Here is a 15531-nt window from a genome sequence, read left to right on the forward strand (position 1 = left end):
TGCATTGAAACTGATTATTTGCGATATGTTCTAATGACCGTTTTCTGCTTTGTTTGTGTTTAAGTTTTGTGTCACTTTGTGTTGGCTGCTTCGTTTCCTGTTTGCTCGTTTGGCCGGCGTGAGGCTGAAGGCAGGTGTGAACTCTTGTGGCTGAGAATAAGATGAAATATCCTGTTGTCATTTTTATTTCTAAGGGTCAAAGTATGTGGAGGTGAGAAGTGTTTAACTTATTTGGATACATATAGTAGAGGATCGTCTGCAAACATTTAACACACGTGCCATTAAATCAACAGCATGCATTGAAGGGATTACTTTCTGGAGAATTGTTTTGTAATTTATGATTTTGCTGAATTTTATAAAGATTTTGAGTCATTTAAGTTACAAATTTATGCATGAATTTCAAAAACGAAGGAAAACTGTGTAAAACGATGCTGCTTCTTGACCACACTTCGGTCTATGTTCACTCGGAAAATGGTGGTTAAAGAAACTACTTTCATTTTCTTTATATGTGTGTGTGTATATATATATATATATATATATATATATATATATATATATATATGGAACAGTATTATAGTTTATATTTAGAGAGTGATTATCACAAATGTTTTTATCATCATGTCATAGAACATTTTCCCCATCCAGCAATATAAGTCCACCTCTTTATAAAATGCTTCTGGATAAAATATTTATATTTCATTAAAACTGCAGTCAGCATCTGCCTTACAATATATCTGTATTTTAATTTCAGGCCCCTGCTTGGTTTTCAGATGAATTGATTTGAATTATTTCATTTTTTAAAGGCTTCAGCTCAACAAATATTACATTTTTATAATCTATAACAGTATTACGTTCGTACAAATCTGCAAAAAATGTCTCATACATTCCTCCTGTTCTGGTTATTTCAGGTAAGTCAAAAATCAAGAATGTCAAGAAGTGAAAATAAACATGATGAGTCAAATGATCCCGGTGACGTAGTTTAAGACTAAACCTCGACTGTGAAGAACTCGGCGATGATGCTCGATGATGCTTTTGTTCCACACGATACGTGTGATCTCTGCTTTACCTCGTTGTGTTTGGTTTCCTGTGGACTCAGGATGTGGGCTGAGTTTCTGTCTTTCTGAGCCGGTGAAGAACAGAAGACAACACTGAGGCAGCATGGAGGTCACATCGCTCTGCCTGATGCTCTGTGAGTTCTTTAAGCTGGACTTGTTCTTCTCCTTCTTCTGCTTCTCCTTTTCATTTCCTTCTTCTCCTTCTTTTCTTTTTCCTTCTTCTTCCTTTTCTTTTCCTTCTCCTTCTCCTTCTCCTTTACCTTCTCCTTCTCCTTCTCCAATCTAAATGCTAAGTATTTCCACCAATGCAAACTGCAGAATAAGCACATTTCTAGACCGCTCCGAGGTCAAAAGGTCATATTGGCATCCCTCCTTGTGTTCCAGCGGCGCTGAGCATCCACCCCAACCAGAGTCAGTTCTTCTGGTACGACTCGTTCACTCTGAGCTGCCGGCCCGCCGGCTGGACCCTCAAGAGGAACACCTCCACTTCCTCCTCTCAGGTGTGCAACGCCGGCTGGGGAGTGTCCAGCGAGAGGTCGTGCACCGTGGAGGACGCCTATCCATCGGACAGCGGCGTGTACTGGTGCGAGTCTGAGCGGGGCGAGTGCAGCAACACCATCAACGTCACCGTGGCTGGTAACACCGTGTGTGTGTGTGTGTGTGTGTGTGTGGCTTACAATCTAAAAGTCAAGGGCAAGATTAAAAAACAAGCTTGTTTCTGTTTTAGGTGGCGCTGTGATTATGGAGAGCCCCTCACTTCCTGTGGCCGAAGGCGACGAAGTAACGCTCCGCTGTTTCTGCAGAGACAACGAGAGGACGGAAGCCACGTCCGATTTCATGGCCAAGTTCTACAAAGATGGCGTTTTCTTCGGGACTCACCCGGCGGGAAGCAAGACGTGGAAGGTGTCCGAGTCCGACGGAGGGTTTTACAAGTGTGAGCACCCGACGAAGGGGGAGTCGCCCGAGAGCTGGCTGGCCGTCAAAGGTGAGGAGGATCCTCTTTGTGGAGGTTTGCTTCGTCATGGCAATGTGTTAATAAAAACACGAGCACCGCGCTGTGGGTATCATGGGTAACCATGGAAACAAGGCCAGTATGACGGGAAACCACAAGAACACATTATTAAACATAACGGTCAAAGTATGAAGATGATTTCCAGATACTTAATGGTGCTGAGAAGTGACTCACATCTTGTTTGAGCTCCAGTTGAGAAGCCTGTGTGTGATTTAAACCGTCCACTCAGCCCAACACACAACCTGCGGTGTAACGGATGGGATGCTTTCTGTCCGTCAGCAGTGAGCGCTGAGCCTCCCCCTCCCATCATGTCGGTGCCCAGGCAGGTGTGTACCGTCCTGCTGATCCTCCTCCACATCGTCATGCTCGTTTTGTGTGTGCGTGTCCACAGGAAGTGGGCCAAAGGTAGGAGGCATTTACGTTGTTCATTCAGTAGGTGAATGTAGGATAAATTTATATTCATTTTTATACATTTCATATTTATTTTTATATATTTCATTTTAAATTTATATTCATTTTTATATATTTTATTTTAAATGTATATTTATTTTCATATATTTTATTTTAAATTTATATTCATTTTTATATATTTGATATTTATATTTGATATTTTATTATATATTTATCAGTATTGTTATAATGTATTTTATTATATATTTATTATTATATATTTTTATATAATGTATTTTATTATTTTACCTTATATATTTTATTATTATTGTAGTATTTAAACAAATCACCACATTTGACATATTCTTTCATCTAGCAGTTTTCTCTGAACTTTATCGCCGTAAGCTGCAGTTTAAAGGTCCACTGTGTGTAAAAAGCCTTCTCTAGACTCTGGATGCTTATCTGGATTTAAACTCTCTTGAGAAATGATGATCCTATATTAAAATGAGGCTCCACTAAAAGTTTCTGCTCTTCCTGCAGTTCGAGCTGAAGCAAAGAAAAGAGCTTCGACGGAGAGATGAGTCTCGTTTCCTTCGAAGACCAAGAGAAGCAGAAGAGTTCACATGCAGAGCAAAACCAAATATGAACATTTAAACCCTTCTTGGGTTACTTCTCTCTTAAAATGTGTACTTTTTATACAAATATACTTTCTCACCAACAGTTAAGTGTATGGACGTGTCCATTTACGCAGAACTTTTTTATTCTTGGAGGCAGAACAAACACGTTTCAGCTCGTTTGTATGCAGCGACACCTAGTGGGCATTTCCATCCAAAACACAAGACAAGAAGTAAAACTCTGAACTGTTATTTATTATTATTAATCTGCAGATAATATATACTCCATTGATCCATTTGATTGTTTTGTAAAAAAAAAAAAATAATAAAAAATGAAAATGCTGAAAAATGTCATACCAGAGGTCAAAAATTATTAAAATGATTGAAATAATAAAAAGAAAATCAACAAATCTTAGTATTTAGTATTTAATAGTATAAAATATGATTTAAATGATTATCAAAAAGAGCAAAAATTATTCCAAAATATCAAAAGCAGTCAGATGAGAAGAAAGTACAATATTTCCTTCGGAAATATGGTGAAAGTGACGCTCATCGATTAAAAGTACAATTAATAATGAAGTAAAGTCTATATTCTTACTTAAGTTTAGAAATGCATGATGGGATACATCATCTGAAGAGAAATTGCACTTCCCAATCTAATAGGAAACAACTCTTATTACTGAACAGAAGACAGTTTTGGGCAGTAAACACTTCCCTGAATCAAAACTTGACCTCTAACCTTCTACTTTCATTTCTCCTAAATAAATACAGAAGCCAGTTTGTTTTCCGCTGACTCGGTGGAATCTGAGAAGGATTATTAAGGTGCCTTCACACTGAATGCCTGCCGTATTGATGTCTCGATGATGTTACTTTAAGTGTTTACGGAGCAGCTACAATGTTAGCATAGCCTAGCACCAGACTCCATTCAGAAAACAAGCATTTTAAAAGGGATTTGCTTGTCGTCTTGCAGTCAGACCTAACAAATGACGAATTCAGACTTTTTACCAACCGGCGTCATTATGTCGTTACTTCGGCATCATTTATATCCGTTTATTGCAATTAAATCACAACACAATTGTTTGATTTTGGCGCAAACCGCTGTAGTAAACCAGCTGAAGTGCATCTTGCTATTCACAGTGACTACAGGACTTCACAACATGAACAAAGCAGTAATAGTGGTGATTTAAATGGTGTAGTTTATTGTTTTTATTTTTATTTTCACCAAAGTCTCTCTTACCAATATTGTCTTCCTACTATCAAGCAGCCAAAATGTTGATGCACTCATTTGACTTTATTAATGTACGTGACCTTAACATCTTGTGAAAGAGGAACAAGAGATTTCTGTGAAAGCTGCTTTTCAGGAATCCACATATTCAGCTCTCACTGACGGAAACGGCAGCATTTTTGCACATTTCTTTTTTTTCCTTTTTTTTTTTTTTTTACTGTTTTTCAGATTCAGCAAATCACAGACGTACATAACGTACTTTCATTTATGGTTTCCAAGTCTCGGCAACAACTAAGTGAGTGCAATGTTATTATTGCTGATTAAAAAAAGAGTTTGTTTGAGTTTGAACAAACCTGAATTAGTTAGAAATGTAGTTTTGCACATTTGTAATGGATGTGTTGAAACATGCGAAATGATCAGGATGGAGTGAAATATTTAAAAAGATATATTTGTTATGTATATTCTCTCTGACAAACCAAAGTATCCATCACTGGTCCAACGGCGCCGATCACATCCTCTTCCTGCCCGTCCTTCTTTTAGACAGACATAAAAAGAAAGACTTCCTCCTCGGGCTCAGTTGAGAAAGTCCGACTTGTTCCCACCAGCTGATAATCAGGATAACTCCGTCGCAGTAAGCTTCTCTTTGATTCCACCTGTTATACTTGGTTTTGTATGTGTGCATCTGTGATATCTAAGTGAATGCAAATGTGCAGAAAATACAAATCAAAGATGCCTTGTTTGCATTTTTTTTGCATCTTTTGTTTCCATTTAAATCCGTCTATATGCATAAATAAACTGTAGTTTACAACAACTGCCATTCTGCGTATTCCCTCGTTTCCACACAGCTGAATGACCCATGTGAGTGAAGAGTACATTTATGTGGACGCGCTTCAAAGTAATCTGATAGCACAACGTCGATGGACGTGCTTACAAGAGCCGGTGTTTTACTTATTACTGTTTACAAACTAAAACAGATGTTGGGAGTCATTTTTATGAAGCTAATTTATTCGTTTTATATTCAAGGCATTACTATGACGGCATATTAGGGCAAATGTAGGGGGGGAAAACAAAGCAAGGAGGGGGGCAATATTGAGAGTAAAAAAGTCGCAAATTTGCAAGTTTTTAAAGTAGCAAATAAATAAAATTGCAAATTTGAGAATTTATAAAATCGCAAATTTACGAGTTAAGAAAGTGGCAAATTTGTGAAGTTATAAAACTGCAAATTTACGAGTTTAGAAAGTGGCAAATTTGAGGATCTATAAAATCGCAAATTTACGAGATTATAAAGTGACAAATTTGAGAATTTATAAAATCTCAAATTTTTAAAAAGTGGCAAATGTATTACGATGGTAACAACGGCATTCATGCTAGCTAACTTACCATGAATGTAAGCATTAATTTTTTATTCATGTGTTTTAATTAACACATCACAAGGTGTGACATCGCCTCGTTTAAGGTCTTTAGGCTGATGATGATGTTGATGTTATTGTTGGTTTTACTTATATGAGGCCAAATGATCATCTTATGGGTGTTTATTGATCGGGACGGTTGGGCTACGATGCTAGCGGTAGCTTTCACTTGTCATAGCATTGGTTATGCTAAGACCGGATGTTTGCCGTTGCTATGACAACCAGTATATTGTTACATTTATATCTGCATATAGTAGTCAAATGTTTATGTTCTGCAGTTTATCTTTGTTTATCTTTATTCATTTTGGAGTCAAACTCCTCATATGTGCTGACACTTACTTGGCCATTAAAGCTGATTCTGATACAGTGACGTCGTCCTCTCTGACTTAATGACCCAGGGTTTCGACGGTGACATCACCAGAGATGCATTACCTCCTGCCCATCGCCACTTCCCTCCTCCTCCTCCTCTCCATCGCTCCCACGTCAACCAAGGTGGTCGAGTCGATGACAGCCTGTCCAGGGTTTCTCCTTAACGAAACTCCGCCGCGCGTCCCAGGGGTCTTGGAGGGCGGGAACATCCAGAACCAGAACAGATACAAGCCAGTTTGCCAGACTTTGGGCAGCGACAGACACTTTGTGACGCTCTACGACATCCAGAACAAGATCCCAGTGTTTTCCGCTTACAGGTACCGAAAGGTGGTGTTCAACGGGAGACCGATAACCAGGTGGAAGATAGAACCACAGGTGTGTAATTTGCTACTTAGTCACTGCTATAATGTTGTATTTTTTACTCATTTTTTTTCTGGTGCGTGTAAATTGGCATTACAGGGCATTATCGCCACCTACTGTTCAGCAGTGTGACTAGATGGCACCACCAGTCGAGAACCAATGATCTAGTAGATGTGTTGAAATATGTTTGGATGCTGTTTCTGCTATAGAAATGCTACATAGCTGCAGAAACAATGTACACTGAACAAAAGTATAAATGCAACACTTTTTTGTTTTTGTGCCATTTTTTTTAAATTTCTTTAAAAAAAAAAATTCTCTCAAATTTGTGAACTAAATTTGAGAGAAATAAGCCAAAAATTGGAGCAAAAACCAAAAGTTTATATTTTTGTTCAGTGTTTGTACTATTGTAAATGCTGCTATAACTATAACTGATCAACAACTGGCCACAGCACCTAAACATTAGGTGGACTGCTTCTTATGTCTTCTATTGTTATATATCACCAAACAAATAAAGAAAATTTGTAGTACTTGCTCTCACTCCAAACTATTCAAATGTTTGGTCGGTAAAGGTACGATGAGGTGTAGACAATTCCTGGGATCAAATTATTTTCATTGGTGCTCAAGTCGTCTGTGAGTAGACAGAAGGTTATTGGTTGTTGATTCCTTTTTGCAATGCTCACATCAGTAACGTAACCTTCCAACTCTTACAGCTTGAGAACCTATTTAGCAACAACAACATGGAGGATTCGTCCAAATCGGAGACCTACCACCACCAGGCTGGGAATACCGATTACACCGGCCAAGGGTTCGACAGAGGGCATTTGCTTCCGAGCTCTTATGGATCGACTAAGATTGACAAGATGTCCACCTTTACCCTCACCAACGTTGTCCCACAAGAAGGCACGTTCAACAAGGGCAGCTGGGCCAGAATGGAGAGATGCACCAAATGTGTTCTGGATAAATACTGCATCAACAGTAACGCCGTGATAGAAGGCTATTTGGTGATTGGGGCACAGCCCAGCTCCAACAACGTCATGGGGAAAAAGAGGATTAATATTCCCTCCTTGCTCTGGTCGGCATTCTGCTGCTACAGCAGCATAGAGGGGGACTGGCTAGCAAGTGCACACTGGGGCCAAAACGTCCCGGATAGATCCAAACATCTGGAGACGAAGACCTTGGCAGAGCTCCAACGTGAACTGAGGACGCCGAACTCCGCATTCGAAGTGTTTCCTGGGACACGATGTCCTCTCAGTACGACTGTCACTCGGTTTTACTCTCAACTGGACAGTAGATGTGACTGCCCACCAACCAGTTCAACTACATCTGCTCCACCCACAACCACCTCTACCGCTTCACCTTCAACATCTGCCCCTCTCTCTACCACATCTGCCCCTCTCACTACCACATCAGCCCCTCTTAGTACCACATCTGCTACCACATCAGCCCCTCTTAGTACCACATCTGCCCCTCTCTCTACCACATCTGCCCCTCTCACTACCACATCAGCCCCTCTTAGTACCACATCTGCCCCTCTCTCTACCACATCTGCCCCTCTCACTACCACATCTGCCCCTCTTAGTACCACATCTGCCCCTCTCTCTACCACATCAGCCCCTCTTAGTACCACATCTGCCCCTCTCTCTACCACATCAGCCCCTCTTAGTACCACATCAGCCCCTCTTAGTACCACATCAGCCCCTCTCACTACCACATCTGCCCCTCTCACTACCACATCTGCCACCACCCAACAAACAACCACAGAGCCTACAACTAACACCCAAACTACATCTGCTACAACGACTACTCCCACTACAACATCCACCACCACCACAACTAAAAGGAAGAACGATAGAGAAGATGAGGAAGACGAGGAGGGAGGCGAGGGAGGCGAGGGATTAGGACTAATACCTATTTTAATTCCAGTTATCGTAGGTCCACTTCTTGTACCTCCACTTATAAATCCAGTTGTTGTACCTCCAATTATAGCTGCTGTACCTCCAATTATAGCTGCTGTACCACCTATTGCACCTCCAATTCCACCTATTGCACCTCCAATACCTCCAATTCCACCTATCGCACCTCCAATACCACCCGTTGTACCTCCAATTCCACCTATCGCACCTCCAATACCTCCAATTCCACCTATTGCACCTCCAATACCTCCAATTCCACCTTTTGTACCTCCAATACCTCCAATACCTCCAATTCCACCTTTTGTACCTCCAATTTTAGCTGCTGTACCTCCAATAATAGCTGCTGTACCTCCAATAATAGCTGCTGTACCACCTATTGTACCTCCAATTGTGGCTTTTTCACCACCTTTGGTACCTGTAATGCTAGCTCTTAGATTTAACGATACCACATCTGACGCTCTCTCTACCACATCAGACTCCTCCATGCCGTGTCCCGCGCAAATTGCTATTTCTCACTACTACCAGAATGTCCTTGTTTACTACCAGATGTTATACCACAATAATAATAATAACATATCAGATTAACAACTGAGTTGTTGAATGATTTTGATTGATTTGCATATAGCTTCAGATGGTGGAGCAGATTTAATTAAATGATTAAAATGAACTGTATTCCGCTGTGGAATGTGTTTTTTAATGCTTTTCTTTGCTTTACCTGCAGCAGTTTGAATCTCCTCTTGTGTTGGAAAGGTGCCATGAAAATAAATAAAGGAATTATATCTATCTCTCCCATCTTGCCTCATTGAGTGATTCTAAATCTAGAGACAGAGAGACCAAAGTGGGCGGAAACTAGCTGACAAGACCATATAAGGTGATGAATAATTACTTAAAGTCACCATACATAAAAAAGGAAAACATATTTACATAAATACAAATCCCTTAAAATAATTCTATAAGTGCCTGTGAGCAATATAATCACAGAAATCAGCTTTGTTTTAGGAGTTGGCCAGATGCATCGGTGTGAAATGAATGATCAAAATGCCCACTAGGTGGCGGCAGATGTCTTTATTTTCACCTGAAGGCGCCGATCCATCACTGCGAAGTGTTTTTTTAAATGTATATCTTACATTGATTTTTATCCCTGCCAGATAATATCGTAACATTTATTGTTGTTTATTTGTTTATTGATGATAAACTCCTTGAGATGTATAATTTCGTTTTCGAGGGGGTCCTCAACATATAACACAATCACTACATAATAAAAAATAATAAATAATAAATTTTAAAAAAAGAAAAGGAAAAAAAGACCAATACAACAATGCACAGGCTAAAAAACAACAAAAAACAAAAGAAAAAACAACAACAAAAAACAAACATTAAACATTACAACAATTGTGCTTCGACTTTAGAACATTAATACATTTTTAATGTATATTTTCTTTTGTATTGAATCCTGGCGGGGCCATTTGGTTTGTAAACCTTTCATTTAAGTTCTGACAACATAAATATCACTCCTTAGCTGTGGCAATCCCAGCATGCACTGGGGCCATGTGTCCAGCCCACATAGGAGACAGGAACGAGGAAGGAACGCCTTCTTCGCTGCTGTAGAGATGTTGAGAGAACATGCAAAGTAGATTTCTGATCAGGTGAGGAAACCAAAGTTTACTTCCTACAAGGCTGAGTATTTCCCTGGTGTTGTTGTCGTGGTTACCGTGACAACACAGGGCATGTGAGCGAGCGGGAGAAAAAAAACAGACAGAAGAGACTTTTTATTCAGGTTTTTTTTAGACAAAAAGTTTTATTCTGTGGGATGAGAGGTTTGGTGCCACTTTCGACCACGTTGTTGTGAGAGTAAATCATTCAAGGAACGTAGACGTGCTTGATAAGATTTATGACTCATTTCTATATTTAGACCAGACAGACACCTGAAACACCCACGCGTTAGTTCCCATAGTTGATCAGAGCAGTGATTTCACGAAACTTCTGCTGGGACAACCAGAAAAAGAACTACTTGAATATGACTTCTTGAATATGTGTATTCATGTAAATGCTTGACCGTATTTCTGTGTTTTTGCTGAAGTGGATCACATTTAGACACATTTTAGATTTTTCTTCAGTTTAATGCATAAAATGTGCTCCTGTCGTTTCCACTCAGGTGGATCCGGGTTTAATCGTCGAGTAGAAGGTTGACGGAGCGTCAGTTTCTGAGGAAAAACACACGTGAATGATTAAATATTATTAGAAACACTCCTTCAACCTGCTTATGCTGATGATACCCAATTATACCTGGATGCCTGACGTTAATGTACGAGGCCTCTGAAACAGATTACATTTATTTTTTAGATTTACATTTTTTATTTTAAACATGTCAAAATGGATACAGAAAGAGTCATAGAGACAATAAAATATTACACAACTAGAAGGCAACCAAATCAACATTTTTTTTTTTTTTTTTTTTTGGACATGTGCGAAAAGGAGTTGGATAATAATTTGTATCCTCTCTCTGTATATATATACAGTAAACTATATATATATATATATATATATATATACATATTCATTTAATTTAATTTTAATATTTAATTTAATAAAAAATATAAATGTATTGAGATGTTAGAATCCAAATTATAAATGAATTCAGAATTTAAAATTAAATGAATATCAATGAATAACAAATAAGTACCCAAGTGAAAAAACAAACAGGAAATTAAGAAAGAATTAATAACAATCAAAATAAAAAACAATGATAATTAGACCCTTCCTCCCTGTACCCGGTGAGAATCATTTTCTTTTTGAACTTGATAATGTTATCAGCCAGAGATGTCGGCCGTTACATGATGTAACTTAAAAAAATAAATAAATAAATAAATTGGAGAAATCATGACCCGGCTACTTAATATTAATAACACTGTTGTGAAATGCCTGAAAAAGTTGAATATGGTTTACCATGTGATGAACATGCTGTCTTTTGTTTACTAATGACTGGTCACATGACTGAAACCACAAAACAAATGTCACATGAACTGAGTGTGTAATCAGTGACTCATGATGAAACCCTGAGCTGGTGGGGTTTTGGTAAATGTTTTTGGTAAATTTCTGTAGTTTAATATCTCACTGGGAATTCTGATTAGTTTTGTGTTGTTTTTTGTGTTACCTGTGTTCCTCTTCGGTTGTACTTCCTGTGTGATGGTGACGTCCGTGTACGACACACCCGGTTCCAGCCGCCCTGCATCACAACAACACTGTTACACACTCAAGGGCACATTTTCTATTCTTAAAAAATCAGAAACCTTGATTACAAATCCCATCACATCTTCTTCTTTTTAAATCAGAGGAAACAAGTTTTCTAAAAACCAGTCGAGCAGCATGATCAGTGTTCAACCTCCTATCTGAAAAATTCACTTTTTTATTTTTAGAATTTTTTTCTTGCAGAATACACTATGTTAAGGATACCCAATGCATAATACACCGTTTTTGGACTATATTACTATATTATGTGTTGAGGTATTATTAAACTTCCTTCTTCTCATCATCCAAAGTGAAATCCACCAATCAGAAACTCCTGCTGACGGAGGTTTTGAGTTCCGAGGATATTTTCCACCTCATTGACGAGTGAAACCCTTTGATCGTCTATGAAAGAGCTTTTGTGAGTGTTTGTTCAGGTTTACGTCGTGGCATTCATCGAGTATTTAAAATGACGTCTTAAACTTCTAATAATAGGCAGGAAAGAATGCTGTCGATTCACTTCTAACGTGTTTATTTATTTATCTCTGCTGCTGTGTAACACATATATCATATATAGCTCATTGTTCTATTCAAATAGTATTATTATAGTATTTGTGGCAGAATGTGGGGTTGAGGCAAAATACACCAGCTCATAATAATATGACAATCATCATAGTAGCGTAGGACTCTAGAGCGACTCATCTGTATGTAAAATGTCATTTGGTTGCCGTGGAGACACCTGACCTTTGCGACTCCTCCATAGGAGCAGCAGCATCACGGAGGCAACGAGGCAGACGCCCACAACAGGAAGCAGCGTGTGGGTGAGAGGGGTGTGAAACCATTCAGGATGCACGGCTTCACCTAAACAAGTGAGAAAAAAACACCACAGTTTGACCTCAATGCAGCTGAGATATCAATCTCATCATCTACATCCCCGGCGTTCAGCCAAACATCCGTCTCTCTCGCTCGTTGTCTCACCTCTCACAGACAGCCAGCTGTCCGGTGACTCTCCAGCTCCCACCATGCTGCACTTGTAGAGCCCCTCATGGGACTTGAACGCACCGTGGATGGTCATGCGTCCCGTCGGGCTGCTCCCGATGAGGAGGCCGTCTTTGTAAAACTGGGCTGGGAAGCTGGAGGAGGAGGAGGAGGAGGAAGTCGTCCTGTTGAGGCACCGCAGAGTCACAGCTTCCCCCTCGTTCACCGGGAGGACGGGGCTCTCCAGGATCACAGAGCCGCCTGAAAGGTCAGAAAGGTCAAACGGTTCAGGCTACTATGAATATTCCCACGATGGGAAGAGGACGATGCAGGATCCTTGTTTTGGTCGGACCCACCCGTCACGGTGATGTTGACGGCGTGGCTGCAGCCCCGGGCTCCGAGCTCGCACCAGTACGCTCCGTTGTCCAGCGGGTAAACGGCATCGATGAAGCACCGGGACTCGTTTCTTGTCCCCCAAGTGGTGGAGCACTCCTCGTTTCGGTGCTTGGCGGTGTTTCTCTTGACTCGCCACGAGGAGGCGTTTCCCGGCCCCTCGCAGCTCACGGCGACGGACTCGTACAGAAAGAACTGGGATCTGTTGGGGACGACGCTCAGAGAGGCTAGGAGACGGAGAGGCGATGAAACTAGAGATTCATCAACGTACATGTGTTCACAACCCCAGCAACAGAAGTCCTTTACATTTCTGCACCTTTTTTGCAGCAATTACAGCCTTTTTTGCACTTTTTTTACTGTATTGTGCTTCCTTGTTTCACAGCTGATTTGAACAACGAGTAGATTTAAACTTCTCTACTAACAATGGTTGCAGAATGAGTACAATGCAAACATGAAACCAACACATGCAACACCATCTCACCCTCTGCAGCTGCACCATCAGCAAACTGGCGGCTGCAAGTGTGACCCCTAAAAAGAACTATATTACAAATATGAGGCTGCTAAGAACGGAAATGCAGACGATGGTTTCGTGATGCTTGATTGCTGTTTTAACTCATTTGATTTGTGTGGGTGACCTCACATGAAACAAAATCAACATCGAAGAACGACATCAAAAGTAGAGGACTGATTCTCCAGCACTTAGACATTTAGTAGAAATATTTATTGCATAATCTATGTTAAAATATTTGTACAAAATGGATATTGTAATATTAATATATATATATATATATATTTATGTTTGTCAACAGTATTGCTCCCTCTTCAGATTAAAAAAAAAAATCTGCTCACATAATTAGAACAGGAAGTAGTTTCAATAAACGTTTTAAAAAGATGCTTTCAAGGATTTACACACACACACACACACACACACACACACACACACACACACTTCTAACGGTGTTTAAGTCTTGAGTCTGTTACTTACCAACAATAGTGCACAGTGTTGTGAGCTCCATGCTGCTGACTGAGAGCTGCAGCTCAGCCTGAGTTCAGACTGACTGTCAGGATGTGTGTCGCTCTATAACCACAACAACAACATCAGCATCATCAGCATCATCAGCATCAACAACAACATCATCATCAGCACCAGCATCAATTTTTTTAGGACTTCAAATAATGATGTCAAAAATGCAGTTGCAGAACTATCTATTATTTACTAATAAATACTACTTACTAATGTAATGACTTACTTTAATGTAGTTAGTTAGTTAGTTAGTTTCATTTATTGTCCACGGTGTGGAAATGTGTTTTTGGTCTCATAAAAACAACAAGCAGGACAACAACAACACTTACACACATTCACTTATTCCCCTTTTGATGTATTTCTATATATGTATAATTCTATAAGTCATGGGTTCCCAAACTCTATCAATGTGGGCCTCCCCTCTGAAAACAGTGACGGACGAAAGAGAAAGCATTTGCCAAGAATGTTTTCATTCATCAAGAACGAAAGTCGGAGGTTCGAAGACGATCAGATACCGTCGTAGTTCCGACCGTAAACGATGCCAACTAGCGATGCGGCGGCGTTGTTCCCATGGAAACCAAAGTCTTTGGTGAAATAAATGAAAATGAAATGAGTTTTTCGCCTCCCCTCAAATTATTTGGCGCCCCCTAGGGGAGGCGCGCCTCACAGTAAGGGAACCTCTGCTTCAAGTAAATGTAAATAGCTTTAATAAGACAGTAAACACATTAAATACAAATTAAATAATAAAGGTTTGGAGGTATGTGACGTAAAGCCCACACGCCGAACGAGGAAGCGAACAGTTTCTGCTTGGAAATAATTTGGCTACACGTGGAAAAAATACCTCGTGTTGTCATGAGACGAAGGGAAAGTGGGGGCGGTTTCTGTATGACGTCATACAGTATGACGCACTGCGTGTCCACAGGCTTTCCCCGCGTCCCATTCAAGGTGCGTGTCCACAGGGGCGATGAATGAGGACTGATTCTCCAGCATTTAGACATTTAGTAGAAATATTTATTGCATAATCTATGTTAAAATATTTGTACAAAATGGATATTGTAATATTAATATATATATTAATATATATATATATATATATATATTAATATATATATATATATATATATATATATATATATATTAATATATTAATATATATATATATATATTAATATATATATATATATATATATATATATATATATATGTGTTTGTCAACAGTATTGCTCCCTCTTCAGATTAAAAAAAAAAATCTGCTCACATAATTAGAACAGGAAGTAGTTTCAATAAACGTTTTAAATAGATGCTTTCAAGGATTTACACACACACACACACACACACACACACACACACACACACACACACACACACACTTCTAACGGCGTTTAAGTCTTGAGTCTGTCACTTACCAACAATAGTGCACAGTGTTGTGAGCTCCATGCTGCTGACTGAGAGCTGCAGCTCAGCCTGAGTTCAGACTGACTGTCAGGATGTGTGTCGCTCTATAACCACAACATCATCATCATCAGCATCATCAGCATCATCAGCATCATCATCAGCATCAGCA

The 15531-nt window shown here is 39.6% G+C and overlaps 3 protein-coding genes across 5 annotated transcripts; 2 read left to right on the forward strand and 1 right to left on the reverse strand.

Moving 5' to 3' along the window:
• The first annotated feature begins 807 nt into the window (after positions 1-807).
• On the forward strand, positions 808-3134 carry LOC311009275 (Fc receptor-like protein 5). 2 transcript variants are annotated; one of them, XM_084003341.1, is made up of 5 exons: positions 808-1189; positions 1440-1691; positions 1783-2040; positions 2347-2472; positions 2998-3134. In XM_084003341.1, the coding sequence occupies exons 1-5, from the start codon at positions 1159-1161 to the stop codon at positions 3036-3038; spliced, it is 708 nt and encodes a 235-aa protein (XP_083859467.1). In that variant the 5' UTR covers positions 808-1158; the 3' UTR covers positions 3039-3134. The 2 variants fall into 2 exon arrangements, with proteins under 2 accessions (XP_083859467.1, XP_083859468.1); XM_084003342.1 differs by having other exon boundaries at positions 810-1189; positions 2350-2472.
• A 1667-nt stretch (positions 3135-4801) lies between these two features.
• LOC311009266 (uncharacterized protein) lies at positions 4802-9132 on the forward strand. Its single transcript, XM_084003325.1, has 3 exons — positions 4802-4927; positions 6104-6449; positions 7145-9132. The coding sequence occupies exons 2-3, from the start codon at positions 6129-6131 to the stop codon at positions 8930-8932; spliced, it is 2109 nt and encodes a 702-aa protein (XP_083859451.1). The 5' UTR covers positions 4802-4927; positions 6104-6128; the 3' UTR covers positions 8933-9132.
• A 362-nt stretch (positions 9133-9494) lies between these two features.
• LOC311009271 (low affinity immunoglobulin gamma Fc region receptor III-like) lies at positions 9495-14045 on the reverse strand. 2 transcript variants are annotated; one of them, XM_084003333.1, is made up of 6 exons: positions 13929-14045; positions 12907-13170; positions 12551-12811; positions 12317-12433; positions 11502-11573; positions 9495-10551 (listed from the first exon to the last, which is right to left on the reverse strand). In XM_084003333.1, exons 1-6 carry the CDS (start codon positions 13957-13959, stop codon positions 10499-10501), a joined length of 798 nt encoding a protein of 265 aa, XP_083859459.1. In that variant the 5' UTR covers positions 13960-14045; the 3' UTR covers positions 9495-10498. The 2 variants fall into 2 exon arrangements, with proteins under 2 accessions (XP_083859459.1, XP_083859458.1); XM_084003332.1 differs by lacking the exon at positions 13929-14045 and having other exon boundaries at positions 12907-13772.
• Between the last annotated feature and the right edge of the window lie 1486 nt (positions 14046-15531).

This window comes from Eutrigla gurnardus (genome assembly GCF_963514095.1).
Source record: "Eutrigla gurnardus genome assembly, chromosome: 23".
In the NCBI taxonomy this organism is placed as follows: domain Eukaryota; kingdom Metazoa; phylum Chordata; class Actinopteri; order Perciformes; family Triglidae; genus Eutrigla; species Eutrigla gurnardus.

What these genes read in the sequence shown, in the direction of transcription:
- LOC311009275 (XM_084003341.1), top strand. Translation starts at nt 1,159, where the DNA reads ATGGAGGTCACATCGCTCTGCCTGATGCTCT. An exon ending in ATCGCTCTGCCTGATGCTCT is followed by an intron (nt 1,190 to 1,439) that starts GTGAGTTCTTTA and finishes CTTGTGTTCCAG; the next exon opens with CGGCGCTGAGCATCCACCCC. An exon ending in GAGCTGGCTGGCCGTCAAAG is followed by an intron (nt 2,041 to 2,346) that starts GTGAGGAGGATC and finishes TCTGTCCGTCAG; the next exon opens with CAGTGAGCGCTGAGCCTCCC.
- LOC311009266 (XM_084003325.1), top strand. Translation starts at nt 6,129, where the DNA reads ATGCATTACCTCCTGCCCATCGCCACTTCCCTCCTCCTCCTCCTCTCC. An exon ending in GGTGGAAGATAGAACCACAG is followed by an intron (nt 6,450 to 7,144) that starts GTGTGTAATTTG and finishes CAACTCTTACAG; the next exon opens with CTTGAGAACCTATTTAGCAA.
- LOC311009271 (XM_084003332.1), bottom strand. Translation starts at nt 13,216, where the DNA reads ATGTACGTTGATGAATCTCTAGTTTCATCGCCTCTCCGTCTCCTAGCC. An exon ending in CAGCTGGCTGTCTGTGAGAG is followed by an intron (nt 12,434 to 12,550) that starts GTGAGACAACGA and finishes TCACTTGTTTAG; the next exon opens with GTGAAGCCGTGCATCCTGAA. An exon ending in ACAACCGAAGAGGAACACAG is followed by an intron (nt 10,552 to 11,501) that starts GTAACACAAAAA and finishes GTTTTTCCTCAG; the next exon opens with AAACTGACGCTCCGTCAACC.